Below are 27,820 nucleotides of genomic sequence, written 5' to 3'. Positions count from 1 at the left end.
GGTGATTAAAGTTGAAATGCAAAAATCAATGAAGATCTCTATGAACACAATCTGTCGTTAAGCAAAACAGTTTTAAACAAAACAGCTATAACACTTTTAATTGAACTTGGGCTGCTGGCAGATGGTTTATTGGACATCCTTTTCATTTTGAAAAACAATGCCATCACCTCATAAAATTTCTGCCAAATTTATTTCATATTGCTGTAATTCTGGGGAAAATAATCTTTGATATTAACTCACCTGACTGAATGTTTCTCTGATATTCTGGAATTCTATTTGGCCTGTGGTCAGCATTAAGCGATCTGGGAAACTTAGACCAAGGAGAAGACTGTTTTTCAAAGTCACAGAGACAGTTTCCTCCCCATCACCCTAGACTCTGAAGCACAGTTGGGAAACCAAACCAAACCAAACCCACTGCCGTAAAATTGTACCCGACTCATAGCGACCCCTTCTTGGGTTTCCAAGGCAGTATCACTACGGAAGTAGAATGCCCAACCTTCCTTCCGAGGAATGCCTGGAGTCACTCAATTCTCTTCAAAATAAAAGAGTTAATAACAAACAAAACAAAACACAACCCTACCCAGAAGACAAATCAAACAAAACTAACTGCCATTGAGTCAATACCAACTCTTAACTCTGAAAAATTGCCTGTTCTTTTTCCTCCTCTAGATGCAGTCAACTGTCTACGGTTTACATGTAGGCTGGCCTATCTGTAGTTCCCAAATACCTCTGAAGCATAACACAAACTCTGCTATCACCACTCTTAAGTAAGTTTAGGCATTACAAACAAAACTCAGTCATCACTTAGCTGAGAAAGAAATAGGGACACATGTTGTTGTTAGGTACTGTCAAGTCAATTCCAATTCATAGTGACTCTATGTACAACAGAATGAAACACTGCCCAGTCCTGCACCATCCTCACAATCCTTGCTATGCCCATTGTTGCAAAAATTGTCCTGGCCATGTTCTAATAAGTTATCATTTATTGAACTTTTGCTACATATTAGGTAACCTCCTAAGTCCCTTAGATGCATGTGGTAATTAAGGTTGTATGTCAGCTTGGCTGGGCCAAGCTGGTTGAATGGCTGAGCAGCTGAATGTAATTATTCCTCATGGTGAGCTTGGTAATCAACTCCATGGTGGAATCTACTGGAGCAGCTGAGTAGCTACTTTAGGGATGTGGGCTGCTTCCAGTGTATAAGAAGCAACTTTGAGGAAGGTCTCCAGATTTTTGGCATGCTTGAACCCTGCTTGTAGCCAAGTCGTTGTTCAGCAACCTGCCATGCTCTGCCGGTCTTGGAACTTTTGCTGGACTTGAATTAGTGGCCTGTTGTGTTATTTGGTAATATTGGGACTGTGCCCTTCCACTTGTTGACCTTGTGTTTGTCAGCCTCAGCAGCTAGCAGCTGCCTGAATGGAGAGATGTCTCTAGCTTCAGGGGGCCGGGAGCAAGAGGCAGAGCTGAAGCCCAAGGTAGAGGGGCTTTCACCCAGCCCCGAGAGCCTGGCACTTTGAACTCGGACTTCTAGCCTCCAAAACCGTAAGAGAATAAACTCCTGTTTGTTAAAGCTATTCCATTTGAGGTATATTCCTGTCAGAGGGGCATTAGGTAACCAAAACAATGCATTACCTCATTTAATCTTCACAACAACCTGCAAGGCAGGTTCCACTCTTTATCCCTGTTTTCCTGACAAGAAAGTTGAGTCCCAGAGAGGCTAAGTAAGTTGGCAAAAACTAAATAGCCAATAAATGGGAGAGTCAGAATTTGAACCATAATTTTCTGATCCCAGAAACATACTCTTCTTCTATCAAACATCTTCACACTCAACTTCCATGTCTGTAACTCAGATATTTCCTGTGGCTGTTTTGCTCAATGCTGATAAGCAAGACTTGACTAAATAAGACCACACGGCAGTGATGAGGAGGATGATATGATGATGAAGACAAAAATTATTGTTTTTAAACAGCAATTTAGTTGGAAAGCACAGATAATTTAACACTTAAAATTGTGGAATTTTTATCACAGATAATTCGGTTTCTCTAAAAACTAGCATGGATCAATTTCTTTTTGGTGGCCACAGAAAAATTTTCATTGCATTATATGTGTCACATACTATGGTTTAAGTCACACAAGCATTACCAGACATAATTGCCTGAAAAATCAAGACTTGGGGAGGGGGGGTAACTAAAGATCTTTTTAAAAAACTGAAATTGACTTCAGCTGTCAGTCCAGGTATTATTCATACATTGGATAATCGCTTTGCCCTACTACCTTTCCACTGTAGATCTAGAAAGAGGTGAGGCTGCATGCCTTGAAATTGAGCTAAGTGTGTCAGCATTAAGGTTTAGCCCTTTCTTTAGGGTTAGCGCTATTTAACTTTCATTGCTTCCTGCATACCATACCATAAAAGAGGAGCGGAAGCCTGAAGTGACTGGAATTCTCACCAGGACCCACATCCCCTGGCCTCAGAGGCTTATTAATTACTAGACTAAATATGAAATGAGTTTTTATAAAATTGTAAGAAAGAAAGACACTGTCTAATTTCAGCATTCCAGACACAAACCTGGTTAGGAAGCTGTGATCCAGCAGGAATCAAACTGAAAAATAATAGCAACTTGAGTTTTCTTTTTCTCCTCCTGGAATGAATTGCTTACTTTAACTTAGTGACTCCAGACAAGAGTTCACCATGTCCTCTAAGAGAAATCTGGTGAAAAACTACCACCACATATACGATCTACATCTTGCATGGGTATCAATGTTCACAAAAGGCAGAGAACAGAGTAAGCTGTTAATATTTCAAAGTAGTCTAAAACATGTGTGAAAAACCCCTCTAAACAGAATTCAATGTGTTTTGGAGAAGTTATGAAGTTCAGCTTGAGAGCAAGGGGAAACAGTTGGTTGAGTTTTACAACAGCCTGGAAAATCCCTGAATTTCGCCTTTAATTTAGAGCTTCAAGAAAAAAAAAAAAAAAAAAGGCAGTAAGTAATTAAGTCTCAAATGTGTCCTTTTCTTCTTTTTTCTCAATTTGCACTTGAACTAAAATTTCAGAAAGGGATTTATTTTTTGCACTTTTAATTAATAACCAAAAAGACCATGAATTTCCAAGCGAGAAGAACCCTCCCCTTTCAGGACTCCTAAGGGCTTTTAGCTTCCTCTGCTCAAGTCCTTTGAGCAGGAGCCAGTGAGCCTTGATGGAAGATGATCCTTTTAACCCTTGGAAAGAGGGAGGAGGGACACACGTTCACTGGTAAACCCCAGGCTGGAAAGGGCGTGCTGGAAGGTGTGCAGCAAAATCTCTTCCCAGCCCAGAAACATAAGACAAAGCCTCAGGCTAGAAGGATGGGAACTCTGAAAACATGCACTTACAAGGGGACAATGCTAAGGCTTTCCATATTCATGAAAATATTAACATTCTTCCAGGGAAAAATACAAACCAAACAAAAAATACAAATGAAAAGCAAAGACTCTTACTGCATAAATTAGCACTCTAAATCCAGGTGTTAATTAAACAAATGACATAATGATAGATAATTCAACAGTTTGTTTTTGTCTGAGGATTGTAAATCAAATTGTTTCTTTGCAGTATGGGTGGAACTCAGTTTTGAATTATCCAACTTTGAAAACCAGCAATTTTTTAAAAAGTAACTTTCTTCTCAGGACAAGGTATTATCATTACTTTTTATCATAGGTCACACTAGCATCACAAAAGAAATAATAGAAAATCCCACATAGTCCTTCCCAGAAATCTATCAATCTTTAGAGCCATTCTCTCCTATTGATAGATGGAGGTCAAATTATTTTTTGGTCAAAAATATCTATGTAACACTTGAATGCAACGGACCATGTTATCAATTTTACCCTATCGATTCCATCATATTTTAGCTTCCTGATGATTATTTTTTAAAAAGGCATTTTCTTTTGTGTAGTGACTTGTAAGCTTTATAGACACCTCTCACCTTATTCCAAATACATATTCCAAACTACATCATTTAAAAAGAAGTTTAGTTACTGTGAATGAAAAGCCTGCTGTGAATTTTAAACTTCTGCTGTAGCATCAAGATACAAGCAAAGTGTGATACTTTGGAACAAAATTTTCTGAGCGAAATCGGCAAACATATTCGTACAGTCGCGGTCCTGGTACACCTCTGCTGCAGGCGAAGGCAGGGGAACTGTGAGCTCCCTGAGCGGTCCCATTCATTATTAATGAATAAAACGGTTCTCTCTTACCTTGTTAGAAGCCATCTCACTGACAGAGCGGTAGGTCTGTATGGTCTCTAGCTGGTCTAGACACCAGTCTAATTCCTCCAGCGTTTCCATTGCTAATTTTTGATAAGATTCTTCTGCAAACAAACACACAGACATGTAGTTAGGCTGGAGCGGCTGCAGGCTGTCCATAGCCGAGTCACGGCTGTCTCCGCTGATGCCCGCGCTACTGAAGGTGCCACCGTGCTCCTTCATTATTTGCGCCGCCGACTCCTTCCTTCCAGCTCTCTCCGCCAGGAGAACAAGTCACCGCGGTGCTCTGCCTGAGATGGCTGGTGCCAAGTTTTCACCCCTCCTGCCTGGATGAGGTGTCAGTGATCTACCAAGAAACTTCCTTTGAGGAAGAAGGAGGGGGAACCGTCTCTTATAAGCTCATCTGCATATATGTGCCCTAAGTTTAGAAGAAGCAGTGAGTTTTCTCAGGCTCTCTCTGCCTTAGTCATCCCGGGGCTCTTCGGGGTGCGTGATGTCATTTCTGAGTGTTTGCAGTCTACAGAAGTGAGGAAAGCGTTTTCTCATTATGCTTTTCTTCTCAGGGAAACACACAGTAAAAAATTTGGTGGGAAAAGAACCTTTGGCAATTACGTTGTTAATGTTGGAATAACTTTAAATTCGGCGAACACTGACCAGCGCTAGTAAGAAACTTTGCTATTCCTCCCCTCCCCTCCATCCCTCCTGTAATTAGGCTTAAAAGGAGGTCTCGCTGCCGATAAGACTTTTAACTGTCTGGGGTTTTACGTGACACATTTATTGGCCTGGGAGTCCTTCGCTCTTGTTACACCAAACAAAGCTGAAACTTCCCTTCTGAGGGTGCCAGGATCACAGAGAAATTCTGAACCGGACTTTCAGGTGGAGCCAGATGCAAAGGTGCAGATTTCCATTTTGATTAAAGCCAGGGGCTCTGATTTGTCACTTTAGGAATCTAGACTTTCTGGAAAGATTTCTCAGTGGTCCACACAATGAAAAAAAATGTATCATTTTCAAGACCACATTTTTACTGGATAATTGAAACTGTTTAAATGTCCACAGCACACCATTCCATATCCAAAAGCTTGTGGGTCTAAATAATATTTCAGGTGATTGTTTTAAGGACCCAATGTTAATAAACATTGAATTAATTTTTATCAATGCTAAATGAATTAATGATTCTACACACAGCTAGGAAAAAGCAATTAGTCTGTCCCTCCTGCACGCCTGTTTTCAAGAGGAACAATAGCTATCAACTCTACCAGGCTTTCTGGAACACAAATACACAATAAGCACTAATATAATTAAAAGTCTTATATGGAATTATAGTATAAAGAAAAGGCTACACACATTCCTGTCAAATTTAGAATGCATTTTTTTAATGTGTTTGGACAGACCATATAGCTTTTTCATTATTATATGAATAATTTTATGTGTGTGGCAATCAGATTCTTGAAGCAGAAAAGGGAATAAACAGAAGAGTGATTCCAAGCGACTGGAGTCACTTGGCTGCAGATGCACATTTCAAAGAATAGGTGCTTTGTTTGCCCCTAAAATATGCCAACACTTCACTGTAAACAGGGGTGAAAACTCAATATCCTGTACGTCATACTTAAAAAGCCACAAAACCACTAGAGGTGACTTCCTCCATTTTTTTCACACTCCTCAAAAAATGTGCAGACAAGAATTGAAGTGTTATTAGTAAAACCCATTTCAAGCCAGACTTGCACATACCTTCTCTCCTTTTTTCCTTCTCAATTTTGTGACGCTGCCTTAACACGAAGAAGAAGATCCTCACCTACTCTCTAGTGCTTCCAGACACCCCCTGTCTCCTGTTTCCTTCCAAAAGAACATTTTTTCCAAGGAAGTCTTGTCTGAAGAGACAGAGCCTTTCCATCTCTATTCCTTCCCTCTAATAAAAGAAAAAGTCCAACCACTTCCAAACTACTCAGGTTTTACTACCTTGATGTCATCCACATCACAACTTGCGGTTCTCTGTAACTGAGATCAGGCATCCACCAGGACAGTGGTGAGCAAGCAACTCACTCAGAGCCTTTTGAATTGGCTAATATGAAAAAGGACTGTAAGATGATATATTACATTTCTCCTTCATGAAAAGGAAGAAAGGGATCCTATTTCCACTCAAGCATGACAAAGGAAATTCAGTAATTATAACAGCAGAAGCACTAAAAGAAGGACTCTTCAATGATATACCCCCACAGTGGCATACCGCATTAACTCGTTCATTGTCTACGATACACAGAACAAGCACACAGGTCCTTTAGAATTGGCACCAGAGGGAGACATCATTGTCTGGCCTGTGGGTGTGACAGGATCTCCCTCCATTATCCTCTCTTATCCTGGTCAACCATATATATATTTTTTTTAAGTAAAATTATTACATTTTGAAGTTACGAGGATTTGCCACTTCCCAAATTCTTCATCAGCAGTCAAGACTTCCTTTATGTCTCATAGCACATGAACTTGCAAATGTATCTCACACAATATTTTTATCACAGTAACTAGGTGAAAGGGGCAGTATGGGGGCACATCAGAGTGGCCCAAGTATGGGGAGCATCAAACACTTGCCCCTTATGGGTGTCATGAGTACAGCTAAATGAAATAACCACTGTGGCTCAGGACTGGCCTCCACAGTGCAGCATCATAGCTCTAGCACCAAATCCAGTGCTTGGTACATAGTACAAGTAAACCAGTTGCTGTGGAGTTGATTTGCAACTTATGACAATTCCATGTGTGCCAGTGTAGAACTGCTCCATACAGTTTTCAGTGGGTGATGTTTGGAAACAGATCACCAGGCCTTTCTTCTGAGGCATCTCTGGGTTGGCAGCTGAGTGCATTAACCATGTGTACCATGCAAGGACTCTTGATACATAGTAGAGACTCAGCAAATACTTGGAGGAATGAAAACTGAATGCCTACCCCAAGCAGCCCACAAATACTTGGACATGTGAAGGCTGAATGGTACATATGTAGTTTTGTGTAAAGAGCCCTGGCTTTGGAGTGAGACTCAAGGATTTTGAGTTTCTTTTCTATCACTATTTGACCTCAATTTCTTATATCTTTAAAATAAGGATAAGAGTATTTACCTTCTAAGGTTATCACGGGAGCTCTGGTGGCACCCACTCACTCACTCACTCACTCACTGCCATCTAGTCAATTCCTACAAACAGTGACACCTGTTGGATTTCCAAGGCAGTAAATCTTTACGGAAGTAGATTGCCCCATCTTCCTTCCAGGGAGTGGCTGGTGGATTCGAACCGCCGTGCCTAATATGATAGCCAGTTTTTATTAGATGGTCAGATCAATGTATACAAGGATTTTGGCAATCAAAGTAACCCAAAGTCCTGGCATTTAGGGGTAGAGAAGAGAATGGTAAGGATTAGGAATGGAGGTAATATTCTACATATTGGAGAAGAGCCTTTACAGTCAGGATCAGCTATGTCATTTACAAGGCTCTGGGCAAAATGAAAGTGCAGGGCCCCTAGTTCAAAAAAAACAGAAAAAAAGTACTGTTAGCAATGCTAAAGTATGAAGCTTTTTCCTTTCTTCTGTGGTCTCTCTGTCAACCTGTAATGGTGGTTTTGTTTTTTGGTAAATTTTAAATAAATAGTTTTAGATTTACCAAACTTTACAAAAATTATAAAGAGAGGTCCTTACTAACCTACACCAGGTTTGCCTGTTATTAACATCTTACATTGCTATGGCCTATTTGACACAATTCATGAATGGCATGGCTTTTTTTTTTTTTTTTTTTTTTTTTTGCCTTTAATGTCTTGTTCCCTCAGGTAGGAGGATATTTGTGTGGAAAATACAGGCCCTATAGAGGCCCTTACTCCATGATGTGGGGCATACGTACAGTTCACAAGCTGCTGGGTTCCCACTTAGGGATATGCTGTGACCCAGCCAGAGGTGGGTCCTAGGGAAGTTGAGCCACGCATTTCCACTTCCCATGGATCCACTATCTCAATCCATAGTAGACAGGTGATCCCTAAGGGTACTGCAAACTCTATGCTGGGATGTACTATGTACTTGGATCAGTGGTGGATAAGTGGCTTGCCCTTGCCTAGACATGGCCTCTGTCAGCCATGTTGCAGCACTGTAAGCCTGGGGTGGGGATGCCTACTACCATGCTCCATCAAGATACTGCAAGGCATGCACACCCAACATGGACACCCCCCCACACACACACACACACCTGCATCCAGGCCCTGGTGGAGGTTAGAGAGCAGCAGTGGTTATAGGGTAGGGATAGACAGAAAAAAGCTAGATCATTCCTGGGATGCCAGGAGCAGGTGAGAAGGTGGCTGAGGACCCATCAAGGTGAAACAAGCAGGCAGTAGGAATTGAGACAGCACATGAGCAAAGGCTGTAAGACACCAGTGTATACTCCATTGTTCCATCAGGCTTCATTCATTTACTCCATTGTTCCATCAGGCTTCATTTATAAAACAGAAGTTCAAAGAAAATAATTCAAAATTTTAAAACTGCGACACAGCAACAAAGCCCAAGCATGGGGCCCTCCTGAGTGTGGGGCCCTGTGTAAACACAAGTTGCACACCTATGAAGCCAGGTCTGTTTCCCTTCTTATAAAAGTACACTGGGAAGGCATAATGCCTAAGACCACAAAAGCAAATCTCAAAGGGAGTAAGAACAGGTAGTGACCACATATGAGTTATGCTGTTGATCACAGTTGTCAGAATTTTCCAAAAGGAGGAGCAGGGAGTACTAGCCTCCCTTCCTTTCCTCCCTTCTTTCCCTCTTTCAGTCCAAGAAAGATTTTCTTCCTTCTGCAAGTCTGGTAGGTATTGCATTAGATCTTGAAAAAACAGGAAGAAAGGATGGATGAATAATTATAATTAATATTAATCTGGTAATAATACATGACATTCAAATAGCTCATTCTCAAAGGAGCTCCAAGCACACTATTCATTAGTCCTTGCAACATTTCTGTGTGATAGGCACTGAAGAAGTATGATTATCTCTAAATTATCTTAAGGCACAAGCTAAGAAGTCAGAGGCTAAATGATTAGAGCAAATAGCCTCTCCCAGATTCTTCTTGAGAACCCTATCTTGGTCTATGAAATGTGGAGTTCAGCCCAGTTCTGAAAGTGCATCTGTTCCTGAAAATGCTGCATTTAAAGTTACATCCTACCCTTGAAGTTTTTTCTATTTAAAATTGTGCAACTATATTCCTAAATGTTGTCATTTCTTGAGTCTCTTCTTCCCTTTTCTGATCTGCCTAACACAGATCTCAGCAAATGGAGGCTGTGCAATATTTAGTCAGAAGACTTTGTCTGGTCTTCTCCTGCATTTTGCCTCAGTGGGTGACCTCAGGCAAGTTTATCTAAGTTCTCTAAGATTGTTTTCTCTGTCTGTAAAATAAGGGTAATAATAATACTCATCCAGCTCTCATGGGGAGTGTAAAATAAGAGAACATATTAAAAAATGAGACTGGAAATCATTAAGTCTTATGCAATTTTATGAATATCTTGTTTATTATTACAGATGGGATGTAGGTACATGGTAGAAAAGTAAAAAAAGCAGAGAAGCAAAAATTTGATATAACAAAAATGTCAGGCAGTGATTGCAATTATTAACCCTTTTCTGAATATTATTTTGTATGTTTGTGCTTGTACATACATATGTATATAATAAAGAGATCATACCATACAAACCAGGGTTTTGAAGTGGTTCATTCCAGGTTCAATGTTCTGAAAAAAATTTGCACTTCCACCCCAGATCTACTGAATCAGAATCTACATTTTAACAAGATTCCCAGGTGATTCTGATGTATACATAAAAATCACCTGGGAATCTATAAGAATCACCCAAATGTCTTGTTAAAAAGTAAATTCTGATTCAGTAGATTTGGGGTAAAATGAAAATTCTCAGCAGGGGCTCAAACCAGAGTGGACTGTTTCGAAGCTGGGATACGAACTTCAAAGACCTTTTTTTAGTCGATGATCTCCACTCTTCTGCTTTAATAATCTTTCAGTTCACTAATACTGAGAGCATAATTCAATTTCCCTTGGTTTTTCACGCTCATACATGAGAAATGTGTGCATGTTAGGAGAGAAGTGTTGGGAAGAGGGAGAGATCAAGAGAAGGGTGGCAGGAAAGGGTAATTAGAAACTTCTGCCTGGCCACAAATAGCCAGCTGCTCATAGTTTGAAAACATGGAAACAGACTTTAGCAGTTATGAAGTCAGTGACCCAGCTGGTAACAGACCTCAGGTGCCCTAAGAGCTGGCCCTGAGCTCAGGGCTGAAAAGTGTAATCTACAGTCCCACTGATATTTGGAGAAAGTGAGGATAGAAGACCTTTACATACTTGTTAGCATTTAACTTAGAAGCCCTAAGTATCATCATTCTTAATACAGATGAAAAAAAACGAGGCTCAGAGAGGTAAGTATCCTGCCTAAAATCACATAGTTGGTGAGGAAAAACATCCTAATATATCCAAGTCTTTATGATTTTCCATACATGAATTCAACAGATAGTCTCACCTGGAGAAAGCCCTGTTTAAAAACAAAGCAGGATTTCTAAATTTTCATTTCTTTTACTGAGGCTATAGTAGGGGGTAGCAAGAGTTTCAGTCCCACAAAGCTGAAAGGCAACAAAAAGTTGTGGGTTTTCATAGGACACACAGAAAGATGGTCCTAAACCAAATGAAACCATTTGCCATTGAGTATGATTCATGGAGGTTCCGTGTATGCTAGATTAGAACATGCTCCACAGGCTTTTCAACAACCGATCTTTTAGAAGTAAGCCACCAGGACTTTCCTCCAAGGCACCTCTGGGTGGGCTCCATTTGTCAGGTAGCAGACAGCTGTGTAACCATTTGTATGACCCAGACATACCTACAAATTCAGAATTCAGTAAAACACATTGGCATATGACGTAGCTGTTTTTAAATACTGACTGTCATTTACTAGCAGTGTGAGTATGCCAAGCTGGGTGCAGTGCCTACCACATGGCAGGAACTTTTTGATCCCTCTCCATTACCTTCTCCCTGGTCCTGGGTTACTTTCCTGAGGGAAGCTTGCCAAATATTTGATAGCTGAGTTGGGTGGTCTTGTTCTGGCCCTAGGGAAATGAGTACATATAAGATTGCCATGAAATTCTAAAATAGCCTTCTCACAACATGACCTCAGATCAAGAAACTGCTTCCTTGGTACTTGTCTTAGGTGAGCATGTGTTGGTTTTCTCTTCTAAAATATAGACCTAGTATATTGATCAGCTTTTACCAGATCCTGATTGACATACCAGGTCAGTGGCCTTGAGATGTAGAAAATTGTGCAAAAGAGTTCCTCGTTCTTTCATTCATTCAACAAAAATACACTGAGTAACTAAAATGTTCAAAGTCTGCTCCTGGGCACTGGGATTTCAGCCATGAGCAAGGCACTTCAAGAATGGCACAGTCCACTTCACTGATGAGTATAGGGGAAAAACCACTTTCCCATTTTCCAAAGTGGTCAGTCTATGAAGCAAGGTGCCATATTAGAACCCCTCCCCTTAACTTATATCATGCCTCCTTTGGACAAACATAGTCCTTGGGCAGAAGGCTTGGGAAGTGATGCATGAGTGGAATTTCAGCTCCACTCACCACCTGAATGAGTACCTTTGATCAGTGCCCAGACTGTACAACCACCTTATGCAATGGCCCAGTGCACATCAATGTGGTCAAGCCAGCATGAAATTTTCCCAGCAAGACTGGGAGAGTTCGGTTAAAGCAGGACACAGAACAGGGGATCCAAACAAAATCTACACTTTTAACCTCAAAATAAAGCAAATCCTTGACACCAAAAGGAAAACATCCTAAAACCTTCCTTAGCTCTTGATTTGTGAATACTGTTATAACCAATAACTACCTCCATAAAATAAATGAACATTTTTATTTGGAAAGTTATTACCTTTAAATACAGTTTTTGTACATGTAGACAAAAATCTTCTAAAATAAGGGTCCCATGGGAGGAACAATTAAAGATTTTTGGGGAAGAAAATTAAGAAAACACTTCTCTGATCTAGTTAATATACCCATCTTAAAACACTATTTAAGATGGGTATATTAACTATATTTTTTGTATTCAACCTATGACTCTCGCTTTAACCAATAACCAGTTATCATTAAGTTGCTTCTGACTCATAACAACCTCCTGTGTGGAAGCAGATAGACAGGCCTTTCTGTCAAGGCACCTCTCAGTGTATTTGAACGGCCAACCTCTCAGTAATTTGCACCACCTCAACTAATTTGCACCACCCAGGGACTCCATGGCTCTAGCTTTATCCACAGGTTTTAACCCATTGCCATCGAGTTGATTTTTACTCAAAGCAACCTTAATAGGATAGAGTAGGATTGCCCCATAGGGTTTCTAAGGCTGTAAATCTTTATGGAAAGTCTCATCTTTCTTCCATGGTGTGGCTGGTGGGTTCAAACCACTGACCTTTTGGTTAGAACCCAACCACTTAACTACTGCACAACCAGGGATCATTCCTGAATAAGTCCTTATCTCTGGGTTCCTTGCTCATCTCTGTTGTTATTGTTGTTAGTGCCTTTGAGTTGGCACAGGCTCATGGCAACCTTATGTATAACAGAAGCAAATGTTGCCTGGTTCTGTGCCATCTTTCTGATCTTCAATATGTTTGAGTTCATTGTTGAGGCTATTGTGTTGATCCAGTCACAGTGGGGCCTTCCCTAGATTTCACTGACCCTCTACTTTACCAAATATGATATCCTTTTCTAGCAACTCGTCTTTTCTGATGACATGCCCAAAGTAAGCAAACTGAAGACTTGCCATCCTTGCTTCTAAAGATTTCCCCCTCTCCCTTTCTTTCAAGGATTTTTTTAAAGACTGATTTGTTCAATCTTCTGGCAGTCCATGGTACACTCAATATTCTTTGCTACACCATGATTCAAATGTGTTAATTCATCTTCATTCTTCCTTTCTCACTGTCCAGCTTTCACATGCACAAAATGACCATGGCTTGGGTCAGGCACACTTTTATCCTCAAAGTGCCATCATTGCTTTTTAACACTTTAAAGAGGTCTTTTATGGTTAATTTGCTGAATGCAATATGTCATTTGAGTTCTTGACTACTGTGTATCCTATGTGCCTTGAAGTTTAGCATAATAATTTCATTCCTGTCTTCCTCCCCATAGTGCAATGGGTTTCTTAGAATGTAGGATTGTTTTATGAATATTGTAATCAGACTCTCTTATTTATTTAAAGATGATTAGGTTGGGTCTATTCACCTATTAATTTGGTGGTTTTGGCTACAATGTTTTACCTTAAAGTGAGCAATATCTTTTTTTTTTTTTTTAAATTCCATCATAAATTATTGTGTTCAAAAGTATATACTGTCTTTTGATGAATATTTGGTAAGTGAAACACACCTGTATTAAATAGCAACATTTCAAGGAGACATGCTGTTTTAACCCTAACGAAAATATTCTTATAACAAATTACAGCAACTGGAGAACACATATATGCTCTGTAACTCAATTCTTCCACAGGCAAAGTTTATAAGCTCCATGTGGCCTTTCTTTCGGCAACATTTTAATGTGTCTTTATAAATATGGAACTTTGCAATTGCACATGACAGGAATTTCACTCTGGGTGGATTCATGGAAGAAGAGGTTCACTGCCCTGAAGGGAAATAATAATGAAAAGTAGGTCATTTTGGTGCTGATCTCTTTAGCAAAATCCTCTAAGACTATAAGTTAAAGAAAGAAAAACTCCAGTCACAACTACCTTTTATAAATATAACTTGACAGTTTACCAAGCACTTCTACTTGCATTTCTTTTTTTCCCCTTGAAACATAAACCCTATGAGATAGAAATTATTACTATAATTATATGTATTTCCCATTATGCAAATAAGAAAATTAAGGCTTAGACATATTTGATGATTTTCTCAATGTCACATGGCAAGGGAAAGAGAGACTGAAACAGAGAAAAAGAGACAGAGAGAAAGAAAAACAGTTGAATTTAAGTTCTCTGATTCTAAACCCCATGATCTTTCCTACTAAGCTATGGGCACTATGTTATAGATTGCATTGTGTCCCCTAAAAAGATATGTCAACTTGGCTGGGCTATGAGTCTCAGTATTATGCAATTTTCCTCTCTTTTGTAATCTGATGTAATTATCCTATGTGTTGTAAATGTGTTGTATATGTGGGAATTTGGACACCAAAAGGTGGAATGTTATGAATTGAATTGTGTCCCCCCAAAATATGTGTTAATTTGGATAGGCCATGATTCTCAGTGGTTTGGCAGTTATGTAATGATGTATTCATCCCCCATGATGTGATCTGATATGATCACCTAATCAGTTGAGAGATTAGAGGATTAGACCTGACCCTCAGTCAGGTCACAACCCTGATTTAATGTAAGGGAAGTTCCCCTGGGGTGTGGCCTGAATCATCTTTTATCTTACAAGAGATAAGAAAGAAGAGCTGGGAAAGGAGCATATCCTTTGAACCCAGGGTACTGGCACTGAGCACTTCCTAGACCCAGGGAAAAACTGATGCCAAGACACAAGAAGATTACCAAGGAAAGCCAGGCCCAGAGATGTTGAAGGAAGGCAAGGACCTTCCTCCAAAGTTGGCAAAGAGAAAGCCTTGGGCTGGCACCCTGAATGCAGTCTTCTAGCCTCCTATAATATGAGAGAATAAATTCCCTTTTAATGAATCCATCAATTGGTGGTATTCCTATTATAGCAGCACTAGATAACTAAGAGGAGAGCTCTGGTAGTGTAGGGCCTAAGGCACTTGACTGCTAACCAGAAGGCTGGCAGTTCACACCCACCAGCCACTCCTCAGAAAGAAGGTTGGGCAATCCTACTTCTGTAGTGATACTGCCTTGGAAACCCCTCATAGGGGTCACTATGAGTCAGGTCTGACTCGAGGGCACATTACAACTACAACAGATAACTAAGACAGAATTTGGGGTGCTGCTCTAACAAATACCTAAAATGTGGAAGCGATTTTGGAATTGGGTAACAGATAGAGGTTGGATAAATTTTGACTGCTAACCAGAAGGCTGGCAGTTCAAACCCACCAGCCACTCCTCGGAAGGAAGACTGAGCGATCTACTTCTGTAGAGATGTTGTTATGTGCTGTCGAGTCGGACCTGACTCATAGAGAACCCTCTTTGGTTTTCCAAAGCAGTAACACTAAGGAAGTAGATTGCCCAACCTTCCTTCTGAGGAGTGGCTGGTGGGTTTGAACTGCCAGCCTTCTGGTTAACAATTAAGTGCCTTAGGCACTATGCTTCCAAAGCTCAGAGGAGGGATCACTATGAGTCAGAACTGACTCCATGGCAGTGAGTTCTTTTCTTTCTTTCTTTCTTTTTTAATAGTGAAAGCCTACATTGCTTTGAAGAGACTGTTGGTGGAATTATGGATATCAAAGGCAGTTCTGGAGAAGTTCAGGAGGAGGTGAATAGAACTGTAACACCAGAGATGGCACAGATGGCACAGATGGCAAGAAGTTGCAGCAGAGAAATGGTGGCAGCAGAACCAGGAGATCAGCATGAGACTACAGGGAGCTGACCCGCAGAGCAAGAGAGCTGAGTGCCTTTGGGCAGGAAGCTTCCTGGTGGAGTAGGGGAGCCTCCAGGTACTTACCAATGAGCTAGGCTTGCTGACTCATGGAACAAAGAAGCTGGGCGACCATGTAGAAGTGATCCAAATGTGTACCATACATGAAAGGTGATCCAACAGAATGAAGAAATTATTGAACAATAGTGTTAATATCACACACATGTAAAAGTTTGTTGAAGATAATTAAAAAACGATTGCAGCAGTACACTAAAAGGGAACTTCCAGAAATTCAAGCCAGATTCAGAAGGGGACCAGTAAGAAGGATATCATTACTGATGTCAGATGAATCTTGGCTAAAAGCGGACAACACCAGAAAGCTCATCGCCTGTGTTTTATTGACTATGCAAAAGCATTTGACTGTGGGGATCATAACAAATTATGGATACCATTGTGAAGAATGGGAATTCCAGAATATGTAGTTGTGTTAATGCAGCTCCTGTACGTAAACCAAGATGCAGGCATTTGAAGAGGACAAGGGAATACTGCCTGGTATAAAACCCGGAAAAGTGTGTGTTGGGTTATATCCTTTCAGCATACTTATTCCCTCAGTATGCAGACCAAATAATCAATGAAGCTGGACTATACAAAGAAGAATGTGCCATCAGGATTGGAGGAAGACTCAATAACAACCTGTGATATGCAGCTGCCACAACCTTTCTTGCTGAAAGCAAAGAAGACCTGAAGCACTTACAGATGAAGATCAAAGCCTTTAGTATGGATTATACTTCAACATAACACTAAAATCCTTAAAATGGACTAGTATGCAGCATCATCATAAAGGGAGAAAAGATTGAAGATGACAAGGATTTCATTTTACTCCAATCAACGCCCATGGAAGCAGCAGTCAAGAAATCAAACAATATATTGTATTGCACAAATCTGCTACAAAAGACATCTTCAAAATGTTTAAAAGCAAAGATGTCACTTTGAGGACCAAGTCATGCCTAACCTAAGCCATGGTATTTTCATTTGCCACATATGCATGTGAAAGCTGGACAATGAATAATGATGGCTAAAGAAGAATTTGTGCATTTGAAGTAAGATGTTGTTGAAAAATATGGAATATACCATGGGCTGCCAAAAGAAAGAACAAATCTGTCCTAGAGCAGCTATAACCAGAATGCTCCTTAGCAGTGAGGATGGTGAGATATCACCTCATGTAATTTTGACAAGTAATTCTGAGAGATCAGTTCTTGAAGAAGGATATTACGCTTGGTAAAGTGGAGGGTCAGCAAAAAAGAGGAAGATGCTCAATGAGATGGACTGACACAGTGGCTGCAACAATGGGCTCAAACATAGCAATGGTTGTGAGAATGGCACAGGACTGGGCAGTGTTTCATTGTGTTATGCATAGGATCACTGTGAGTCTGAACCTACTCAATGGAACCTAAAAACAAGCATTAACTTCTAAGGGTTTAGTGGTTATGATAGTTAGAGCTGTGTGTCAACTTGGCTGGACCACAATTCTGAGTGATTGAAGCAGTTGTGATGTGGGTTCTTCCCATGATGAGATCAGATGTATGTGTTTTGAGCAGCCAATCCTTTGAAAGGGAGTTTCCCTACGGGTGTGGCTTGCTTCCAATATATTTATGGACATCCTGGGAAAAGACGCACTCTTCTGTGGATTGGGATCCTCTTGTGCTGCCTACAACTGTCCATGAGTGAAAAATCCACCATTTGGCCTTGTGATCTTGGATTCGTCATTCGTTGGAGTCAACAACCAGTATACTGCCTGCCAACCTTGAGCTCGTCAGCCCCTTCAGCTGCGTGAGTCAGGAAAAGCCTCCAGCTTGATGTTTGACCCAAGAACTTGGGACTTGACAGCATCTATAAGTGTGTGAGCCATTTTCCTAAGATAAATTTCCTTTCTCTCTCTATATAAGCTTTTCTGGTTTTGTTTCTCTAGAGAAACCAGTCTAACACACTTGGTACCAGGAGTGGTTCTAGAGGGACAAAATCATAAGGATAGGCTTCCTAAATCGGTTCTCCAATTTGATTAATCATAAAGGCACTGGCGACCCTGCCTCTGCTGGTAAAGAGGGCCCTGCTAATACATGGCTGAGGTGGTGACATTGATATGCAAAATAGCACCACCAATAGATCAGTATTTTTGGGAAGTGAGGCTCTGGGTGATCACATATTTGATACTTCTCTGCAATTTTGTCAGGAGTATAAGGAAGCTGGTTGGTTGGTCCTACTTATGCTAGACAAAGTGGTGAAAAAGTGAGATGAGTTCAGAACAGCTGAGTTACAGCTCAGGCACTGCATAAAAGACCTCAATGTTTTCTGTTGTGCTCTGAAAGAAAGCCTTATTTCTTCTAGTAACAGAGCTGATACTGTTGAAAACCAAACTCAGAGTCTTATTGTAAGGGTGGCTGAATTACAATGTCAATTGAATTGCCAATCCAGAATAGTGTCTGAAGTTAAAGTGAGGGCATTGATTGGGAAAAATGGGATCTTGAAACCTGGAATGGGAATATATGGGCAGACAGTCAGGAAGATGAGGATATGGAGCCTGTAAATTCTGTTGAATCCCTCTCATCTGAAGGGATTACTGTAAAACCATTATACCTTCCACCTCAGTTTGATGGGATTAACCCAACTGTTCCTGTTGGGTCATTACCTGAGGCAGAGGCCATGGAAGGCATTGCTGAATGTTCTCAGGAACTACACCAACCACCTGTTGTTGCTGCTAGGCCTATAACCAAAGTTAAGTCAAGCGAGCCCCAAAAGGTGAAATACAAAGTGTGACTGAGGAGGTGGTATGCTACACCCAAAAAGACCTACCTGATTTTGCTAACATGTACAGACAGAAACCTGGAGAATATGTATGGGAATGGCTACTGAGGGTGTGGGATAATGGTGCAAGGAATATAACATTGGATCAGTCTGAGTTTATTGATTTAGGCCCACTAAGTATGGATTCTTCATTCAGTGTTTCAGCTGGAGAGGTTAGAAAAGGATCTAATCGCTTATTTTGTTGGCTTACTGAAGCAAGGATTATGTGGTGGCCTACCTTAAGTCAAGTTGAAGTACAAGACCTGCCCTGGTATAATGTAGAAGAAGGTATCCAGAGGCTTAGGGAAATTGGCATGTTAGAATGGATTTATCAGATTAGACCTCTAGAGCCAGAAATGGAGAGCCCAGAGGACATGCCTTTTACCACTCTGGTGAGGATCGAATTTGTGAAGGGAGTCCCAGCATCCTTGAAGACTGCTGTGATTGTTATTTTATGTAAGCTGGGTTTGACAGTGAGAACTGCCCTAATTGAACTAAGAGACTTAACTGCAATGGGGTTGATTAGATCCTGTGGTAGTAGAGGCCAAGTGGCAACAAAGGCAAGGTGGAGGTGCTTGCCATAATGGGCAGCAGAGTTGAAACAGTAATCAGAATATTCTGACTCCTGTGGAATTATGGCATTGGTTATTTAGGCATGGTGTTCCCAGGAGTGAAATACATGACAAACCTATTAAATATTTACTTCATCTGTATAGACAGAGGGAGGTCTGGTAGCTTAGTGCCTAAGGCATTTGACTGCTAACCAGAAAGCTGGTGGTTCAAAGCCACTAGCCACTCCTAGGAAGGAAGGTTAGGCAATCTACTTCCGTAGTGATACTGCCTCAGAAACTCAAGGAAGGGTCTCTATGAGTCAGATCCGACTCAACAGCAGTGTGTTTGTTTGTTTTTTTTTGGTTTGGTATAGACAGAAAAATTCTAGGTCACATGAACAGCAGTCTAGATTGAATCACCAGAATACAGAGTCATGGCCTCTCAATCAATTCCCAGACTTGAGTCAGTTTACAGACCCACAACCCCTTCAATGAAGGGGAGGTCAGGTCCCCTTCAGGAAGGATCCCACTACATTGTCAAAATTTTATAATGTCTATCTTTCTCCCAGCCTTCCTCAAAGGGATCTGAGGCCTTTTACAAGAGTGATTGTTTACTGGGGAAAAGGAAATGATCAGACATTTTGGGGATTACTGGACATTGGCTCTGAACTAACCCTAATGCCAGGAGACCAAAAGCATCATTGTGGCCCACCAGTCAGAGTAGGGGCATATGGAGGTCAAGTTATTGATGGAGTCTTAGTTCAGGTGTGGGTCCAGTGGGTCCCCAAACCCATCCCGTAATGATTTCCCCAGTTCCAGAATGCATAATTGGAATAGATATACTGAACAATTGGCAGAATTTCCACATTGGGTCCCTGACATGTGGAGTAAGGGCTATTATGGTAGGAAAAGCCAAGTGGAAGCCGTTAGAACTGCCTCTACCTACAAAAATAGTAAACCAAAGCAGTACCACATCCCTGGAGGGGTTGCAGAGATTACTGCCACCATCAAGGACTTGAAGGATGCAGGGGTGGTGATTCCCACCACATCCCCATTTAGTTGGCCTATTTGGCCTATGCAAAAAAACAGATGGATCTTGGAGAATGATAATAGATTATCTTAAATTTAATCAGGTGGTGATTCCAATTGCAGCTGCTGTTCCTGATGTCATTTCATTGCTTGAACAAATTAGTACATCTCCTGGTACTTGGGATGCAGCTATTTATCTGGCCAATGCCTTTTTCCCAATACTAATTTCAATGACCATCAGAGGCAGTTTGCCTTCAGATAGCAAAGCCAACAATATACTTTCACAGTGCTCCTTCAAGGGTATATCACCTCCCCAGCACTATGTCATAATTTAGTCCATAGGGATCTTGATCACTTTTCCCTTCCACAAGACAAAACACTGGTGCATTTTATTGATGACATTATGCTGATTGGATGTAGTAAATAAGGATTATCAGTGACTGTAGACATATTGGTGAGACATATGCATGCTAGAGGGTGGGAAATTAACCCAACAAAAATTCAGTCACCTTCCACTTCAGTGAACTTTCTAGGGGTCCAGTGGTGTGGGACATGTCGAGATATTCCTACTAAAGTGAAGGATAAGTTATTGCATCTGGCTTCCCCCACAACTAAAAAGGAGGCACAACATCTGGTGGGCCTCTTTGGATTTTGGAGGCAACATATCCTCCATTTGGGTTTATTTCTTTGGCCTGTTTATCAAGTGACTTGGAAAGCTGCTAGTTTTGAGTGGGGCCCAGAACAACAGAAGGCTCTGCAACAGATTCAGGTTGCCATGCAAGCTGCTCTGTCACTTGGGCCATATGATCTGGCTGATCCAGTGGTGCTTGAAGTGTATGTAGCAGATAGAGATGCTGTTTGGAGTCTTTGGCAGGTCCCTATTGGTGAATCGCAATGCAGACCATTGGGATTTTGGAGCAAAGCCCTGCCATCCTCTGCTGATAACTACCCTCCTTTTGAGAAATAGCTTTAACTTCTCACTGGGCTTTAGTAGAAACTGAATGCTTAACCATGGGCCACCAAGTCACCATGAGGCCTGAGCTCCCCATCACTAACTAGGTATTGTCTGACGCACAGAGTCATAAAGTTGGACGTGCACAGCAGTAGTCTATCATTAAATGGAAGTGGTATATCAGAGACTGAGCTCGAGAAGGACCTGAAGGTACAAGTCAGTTGCATGAGGAAGTGACTCAAATGCCTGTGGTCTCCATTCCAGTCACATTACCTTCCCTTATCCCAGGTTGCGCCCATGGCCTCACAGGGAGTTCCTTATGATCAGTTGACTGAGGAAGAGAAAACACATGCCTGGTTTACAGATGGTTCTGCGCCATATGCAGGCACCACTTGAAAATGGACAGCAGTGACACTGCAGCCCCTATCTGGGACTTCCCTGAAGGACAGTCGGGAAGGGAAATCATCTCAATGGGCAGAACTTCAAGCCATGCATCTGACTGTTCCCTTTGCATGGAACAATAAATGGCCAGGTGTACAATTGTATATGGATTCATGGGCTGTGGGCAATGGCTTCACTGGATGGTCTGGGACTTGGAAGGAGCATGATTAGAAAATTGGTGACAAGGATATATGGGGAAGAGGTATGTAGATAGATCTCTCTGAATGGCCCAAAGGAATAAAGATATTTGTGTCTCATGTGAATGCCCACCTCCTTGGCAGAGGAGGACTTTCACAATCAGGTGGATAGGATGACACATTCAGTGGAAACCAGCCATCCTTTTTCCCCAGCTACTCCTGTCATTTCTCAATGGGCTCATGAACCAAGTGGCCATGGTGGCAGGGATGGAGGTTATGCATGGGCTCAGCAACGTGGACTTCCACTTACCAAGGCTGATTTGGCTACTGCCACTGCTGAGTGTCTAATCTGTCAGCAGCAGAGACCAACACTGCATCTGTGATATGGAACCATTCCTTGGGATGATCAGCCTGGTGGCAGGTTAATTACATTGGAGCACTTCCATCATGGAAAGGACAGCATTTTGTTCTTACCAGAAGAGGTACTTATTCTGGATATGGATTTGCCTTCACTGCATGCAATGCTTCTGCCAAAACTACCATCCATGGACTTACAGAATGCCTTATCCACTGTCATGGTATCCCACACAGCATTGATTCAGATCAAGGGACTCACTTCATAGCAAAAGAAGTGCAGTAATGGGCCTATACTCATGGAATTCACTGGTCTTACCATGTTCCCCATCATCCTGAAGCAGCTGGCTTGATAGAACCATGGAATGCCCTACTAAAAACACAATTACAATCCCTACTAGTGGCAATACCTTGAAGGATTGGGGCAATGTTCTCCAGGAGGGTGTATATGCTCTAAACCAGTGTCCAATATATGGTGCTGTTTGTCCAATAGCCAGGATTCATGGATCCAGGAACCAAGGTGTGGAAACAGGAGTGGTACCGTTCACTACTATTAACCCATGTGACACACTCAAAAAATTTTTGCTTCCTGTCATTGCTACCCTATGTCCTGCAGGTCTGGAGATCTTAGTCCCAAAGGGAGAAACACTTCCACCTGGAGACAATACTAATTGCATTGAACTGGAAATTAAGAATGCCATCCAGCCATTTTGGCTTCCTGATGTCTCTGGATCAACAGACAAAGAAGAGTGCTACTGTACTATCTCGTGTGATAGATCCTGATTACCAAGGGGAAATTGGATTGACATTACATAATGGAGGTAAAGAAGAATATGTCTGGAATACAGGAGATTCTTTAGGACGTCTCTTAGTACTACCATGCCTTGTGACTAAAGTCAATGGAAAACTATAGCAACTTAATTCTGATATGACTACCAATGGCCCAGACCCTTCAGGAATGAAGGTTTGGGTCACCCCACAAGGCAAAGGACCACGACCAGCTGAGGTGCTTGTTGAGGGCAAGGGAAATAGGGAATGGGTGGTGGAAAAAGGTAGTTCTGAATATGAGCAGTGACCAGTTGCAGAAACAAGGACTGTGATTGTTATATTTCTTCATTGTATGTGTGCATCAAATATTTTTGTTTTCTTCTGTTACGAACTATGAAATATAAACAAGGTTAATGCCTTTTGGCAGTACCCATGTTAGTGTATCATGTTAGGCACAAATGTGACTTTATAATTGACCTTATGTAGAGATTATATATGGTTAAGGAGATGTGCACAACTGCCAAGTTGACAAAGGGTCAACTGTGGTAGTTGGAGTTGTGTGTCAACATGGCTGGACCATAATTCTGAGTGGTTTAAGCAGTTGTGATATGGGTTATTGCCATGATGAGATCAGATGTATATGTTTTGAGCAGCCAATCCATTGTAAGGGAGTTTCCCTAGGGATGTGGTCTGCTTCCAATATATTTATGGACATCCTGGGAAAAGAGATACTCTTCTGTGGATCGGGATCCTGTTGTGCTGCCTACAACTGTCTGTGAGTGAACAATCCACCATTCGGCCTGGAGATCTTGAATCCATCATTCATTAGAGTCAAAAGCTGGTATACTGCCTGCCCCACCTTGAGCTTGTCAGCCCCTGCAACTGTGTGAGTCAGGAAAAACCTCCAGCTTGATGTTTGATCCAAGAACTTGGGACTTGCCAGGTTCTATGAGTATGTGAGCCATTTTCCTAAGATATATGTATATATATATTTTCTCTCTGTATAAGCATTACTAGTATTGTTTCTCTAGAGAACCCAACCTAGCACAGTAGTGAACATTATAGATGTGCCTTTTACTTACTTGATGCCCATATCTTCCCAGAAAAAGACCAATAATGACACAAAATTATTTAATTAGCATTGAGAAAATAGCTATTGGGAAGTAAAAAGTGGCATGAGAATTTATAATAGGGATAACAGAGGACTTAATCTAAGTAGTGGAGTTGTGGTAGAGAGAGTTCAGGGAAGACTTACCCTGGAAAGTTGTGAGATCTGAATGAATGAGGATTAACTAGATATAGAAAGGGAGGTGTTGGTGAAGAATACTGAAAGTACCATGGACTGCCGGAAGATCTAACAAATCTGTTCTGGAAGAAGTGCAGACAGAATACTTCTTTGAAGTGAGAATGGCCAGACTTTGTCTCACCTACTTGAGTCATGTTATCAGAAGGGACCATTCCCTGGAGAAGGAGATCATGCTTGGTAAAGTGGAGCATTATTGAAAAAGGGGAAGGCCCTCAATGAGATGGATTGACATTGTGGCTGCAACAATGCACTCAACTATAGCAAGTATTATAAGGCTAGCACAGGACCAGGCAGTGTTTCATTCTGTCGTACATAGGGTAGCTATGAGGCTGAGTCAACTCAATGGCCCTAACAACAGAGAGGTAGGACATGTATTCTAGACACTGAGAAGATCAGGGTATGTTCAGTGAACTGAGAGCAGTCCCATGTGGCAGGAAGCTCAAGAAACGTCAATAGATGGAATATTCATGACTTAAAGGAAAGGGGCTTTTGCTATGAAAGAGTATTGGAACTCAATGTCAGGAACTCTTATTCTTGGTTCTTATTTTGCTAATCTTCAAGCAAACACCTTCCTTCTGCTGATTTAGTCAATGTAAACAAATTAATAAGCACTATATATCTTGTCCAGCAATGTTTTGATTGTCTCTAAGCTGACTAGTTTTGATATGGAGGACATTCTGTCTCTCAAAGAATCTTCTGAAAAATCACATGCAGATTTTTTATTTGCCTTTCATTGAGTGTCCGTATTCAGGCACCTTACTACAGGTGTCTATGTACCAAACACTACTAGAATCCCAAGTAGATAATAGCTGTCACCATAAGAGAGATACAAGCAAAGTTCAGAAGCAGCAGAGATAGATCTTAAGGACACGTAGGGAGATAGATCAGGAAGTCAGGTACAGAAGGATGGGTAGAATTTTGAGAGATGAAGATATGAGGCAAGGCAATGAACAACATGAAGACAAGTATGAAAGCAGAAACAGTACAGACTGTCCAGTTCCATTTGGTTAGGGCAAACAAAACAGTCCAATGGTTAGAATATACCAGGCACTGCCAGAATGAACAAACTGGTTTTGGAAGAAGTGCAGTGAGAATGTTCCTTAGAAGCAAGGATGGCAAGATTTCTTCTTGCTTAATTAGGACACATCATCAGGAAAGATCAATCATTAGAAAGTGATATAATGTGTGGTAAAGACCCTCAACAGGGTGGAAGACAACTATTACAACAATGGGCTCAAACATACAAATGATTGTGAGGATGGTGCAACATAGCACAATATTTTGTTCTGTTAAACTAAATGTGCACCATGAGTTGGAAACAACTTCACAACAACCACCAACAATAATTTGGTTAGAACAATGGGTTTGAGTAGGAGAGTAGAGGGGAATAAATTGGAAAAAGTAGGTTAGTAGATCTTGAAGAATTTTTTAAACTACATTTTAAAAAAATGTGACTTTATTTGGCAGTCAATGATGAGCCACTGAGCTATTCAGCAGAAGAATGGCACACACAAAGTGGTTTATAAATATCCTAAGACTTTTGTACAGCAGTGTATAGAGCACTTTCATGTGTGTAATCTCTCTTTTAATCCTCTCATACCTTGTGAAAGAGGTATTATTGTGTCTATTTTATAAAGGAAGAGATCACAACTCAGGAAGTTCAAGTGTCTTACTTAAAGTCCCATAGTTAGTAAATGTAGAATCTTTAGACTTGATCTTAGACTTTCTGACTTCATGTTCAGTGTTCTTTCTATTACAATTCAGCCTTTAAGAATAAGAATTATTGGCCTGACAGCAGAAAGTTGTAAGAATTACAGGATACACATTTAGTAACCTATTGATATCAGGGATTATGTTTTGTAGCAAAAGTTAAGAGGTTAAGAAGTAATGAAGTCCCAAACTAAGTAGTTAGCAGAGGGAATGGAAAATTAAACCAAACCAAACCCACTGCCATTGAGTTGATTGTGATTCACAGTGACCCTATAGGACAGAGTAGAAATGCCCACAGATTTTTCAGGGCTGTAAATCTTTACAGAAGTAGCCTCCCTCATCTTTCTTTTGCAAAGTGGCTTGTGGGTTCAAACTGCCAACCTTCTGGTTAGCAGGCAAATGCTTTAGACACTGTGCCATAAGAGCTCCTTATCTTTATTTGCAGAATGAAAGTTGTCAAAGGAATGTCAAGCGACAGCAAGGAGTAGCAGCAAAGGTGTTTGCCTTTGGGAGTGAAGCTAGGAGAGTGGGAGGGGAGGAGAGTTAGGAGTTTTCTGGTCCCAAGAAACATTATCAACTAAAATCTGCACCTGCCTGTAGAAAAGTGGCCTCCACCTGGGTTCCCCTGTGGGATGTCTCAGATCACACAAGGCTTTGTGTGGTCCCCATATGAGCATGCCATTGCATCGTTGCATGAACAAGAAAGCCAGCTACATGCATACAGTCTTTTCCAATTAACAAAGCACTTTCACTTTTGCTCATTTTCTCCTCCAGACAAAGCCACTGAAGTTATCTCCATTTTTACAAATGAGACAAATGAGGCTTATCGAGGTGAGGGATCTTGCTTTAGAGTCTAAGACTTCGGCACTATCCAATACAGTAGTCACTAGCCACCTGTGATTATTGAGCACTTACAGTGCAGCTAGTCTGGTTTCAAATGTGCTGTGAGTATAAAATACATGCTAAATTTCAAAGATTAAAAATGAAAAAAAAAGAATGAATTTTAAAATAACTTTTTATATTTGATTATATGTTAAAATGATAACATTTTGGATATATTAAGTAAAATCTATTGTTAAAATTAATTGCACCTTGGCCATTAGAAAATTTGTCAGCAAAAATGAAGGGAACCTTCAATGAGATGGATTGACACAACAGCCAAAACTATGGATTCAGATGTATCGTCAATCATGAGGATGGCACAGGTCCAGGCAAGCTTTCAGTCTGTTATACGTAAGGTTGCTGTGAACCAACCTGACAACTAGAGTGTAAAATGACATATGAGGCCTGTATTATATTTCTATTGAATTATATTTCTGTTCTAGATCATACTATGATAGCCAGGACTGGAACACTCAAAGGTCAGCATTAATTCCACCTATTCATTCCACCACAAATGCTTATCTTAAAAACAAAAGAGAATGTTAATAATAATAATGATTGTAGCTAATATTTATTGAGTTAGTCCTGTTTCTAAGCACATTATATTCAGTAATTAGTTTAATCTTCATCATCATTTGATGACCTGAGCACTATTTTTATCTTCATTTTTCAGAAAAGAAACAAAAATGTTCGGTAATTTTTCCAATATCAGAGACTTAGTGGAGACAGGATTCAGACTTAAGAAGTTTGTTTCCAATTTCTGGGCTTGCCTAGGCTCTTTATCATTAGGAATGCCTTACTGACTGCCTGTGTTGGGTAAGTTCCAAAGAAGACACTGTGTTTGGCTTACTTTTTATTTTCAACCTACCATAAATCAGAGACTAGGTATATTATCTTATTTAATCTTTGTAACAACTTCATAAGGTAGTTATTGTCCCTATTTTCTAGGTGAGTAAACTGAGGTACAGAGAGATTACACAACCTGCCCCAAATCACATCACTGGTACATGGCAGAACTCAATTTCAAATCCAGCCTGAATTCCAAGATCCACTGAAG

At 40.8% G+C, this 27,820-nt stretch overlaps 1 protein-coding gene across 1 annotated transcript in view; it reads right to left on the bottom strand.

Moving 5' to 3' along the window:
- The window catches only part of PDE4B (phosphodiesterase 4B), a 674,506-nt gene that overhangs the window by 43,419 nt on the left and 603,267 nt on the right, over positions 1-27,820 (bottom strand). Inside the window, exon 6 of the mRNA XM_007959243.2 lies at positions 4,230-4,342. Coding sequence (XP_007957434.1) covers positions 4,230-4,342 — 113 coding nt within the window. The remainder of the gene's footprint in view (positions 1-4,229; positions 4,343-27,820) is intronic.

This window comes from Orycteropus afer, unplaced genomic scaffold, assembly GCF_000298275.1.
Source record: "Orycteropus afer afer isolate SDZICR_OR568_19922 unplaced genomic scaffold, OryAfe1.0 scaffold00016, whole genome shotgun sequence".
NCBI classification, from domain to species: Eukaryota; Metazoa; Chordata; class Mammalia; order Tubulidentata; family Orycteropodidae; genus Orycteropus; species Orycteropus afer.
Note: the sequence above shows the minus strand (reverse complement) of the source record. Positions and strands in the feature narration are given on the sequence as shown.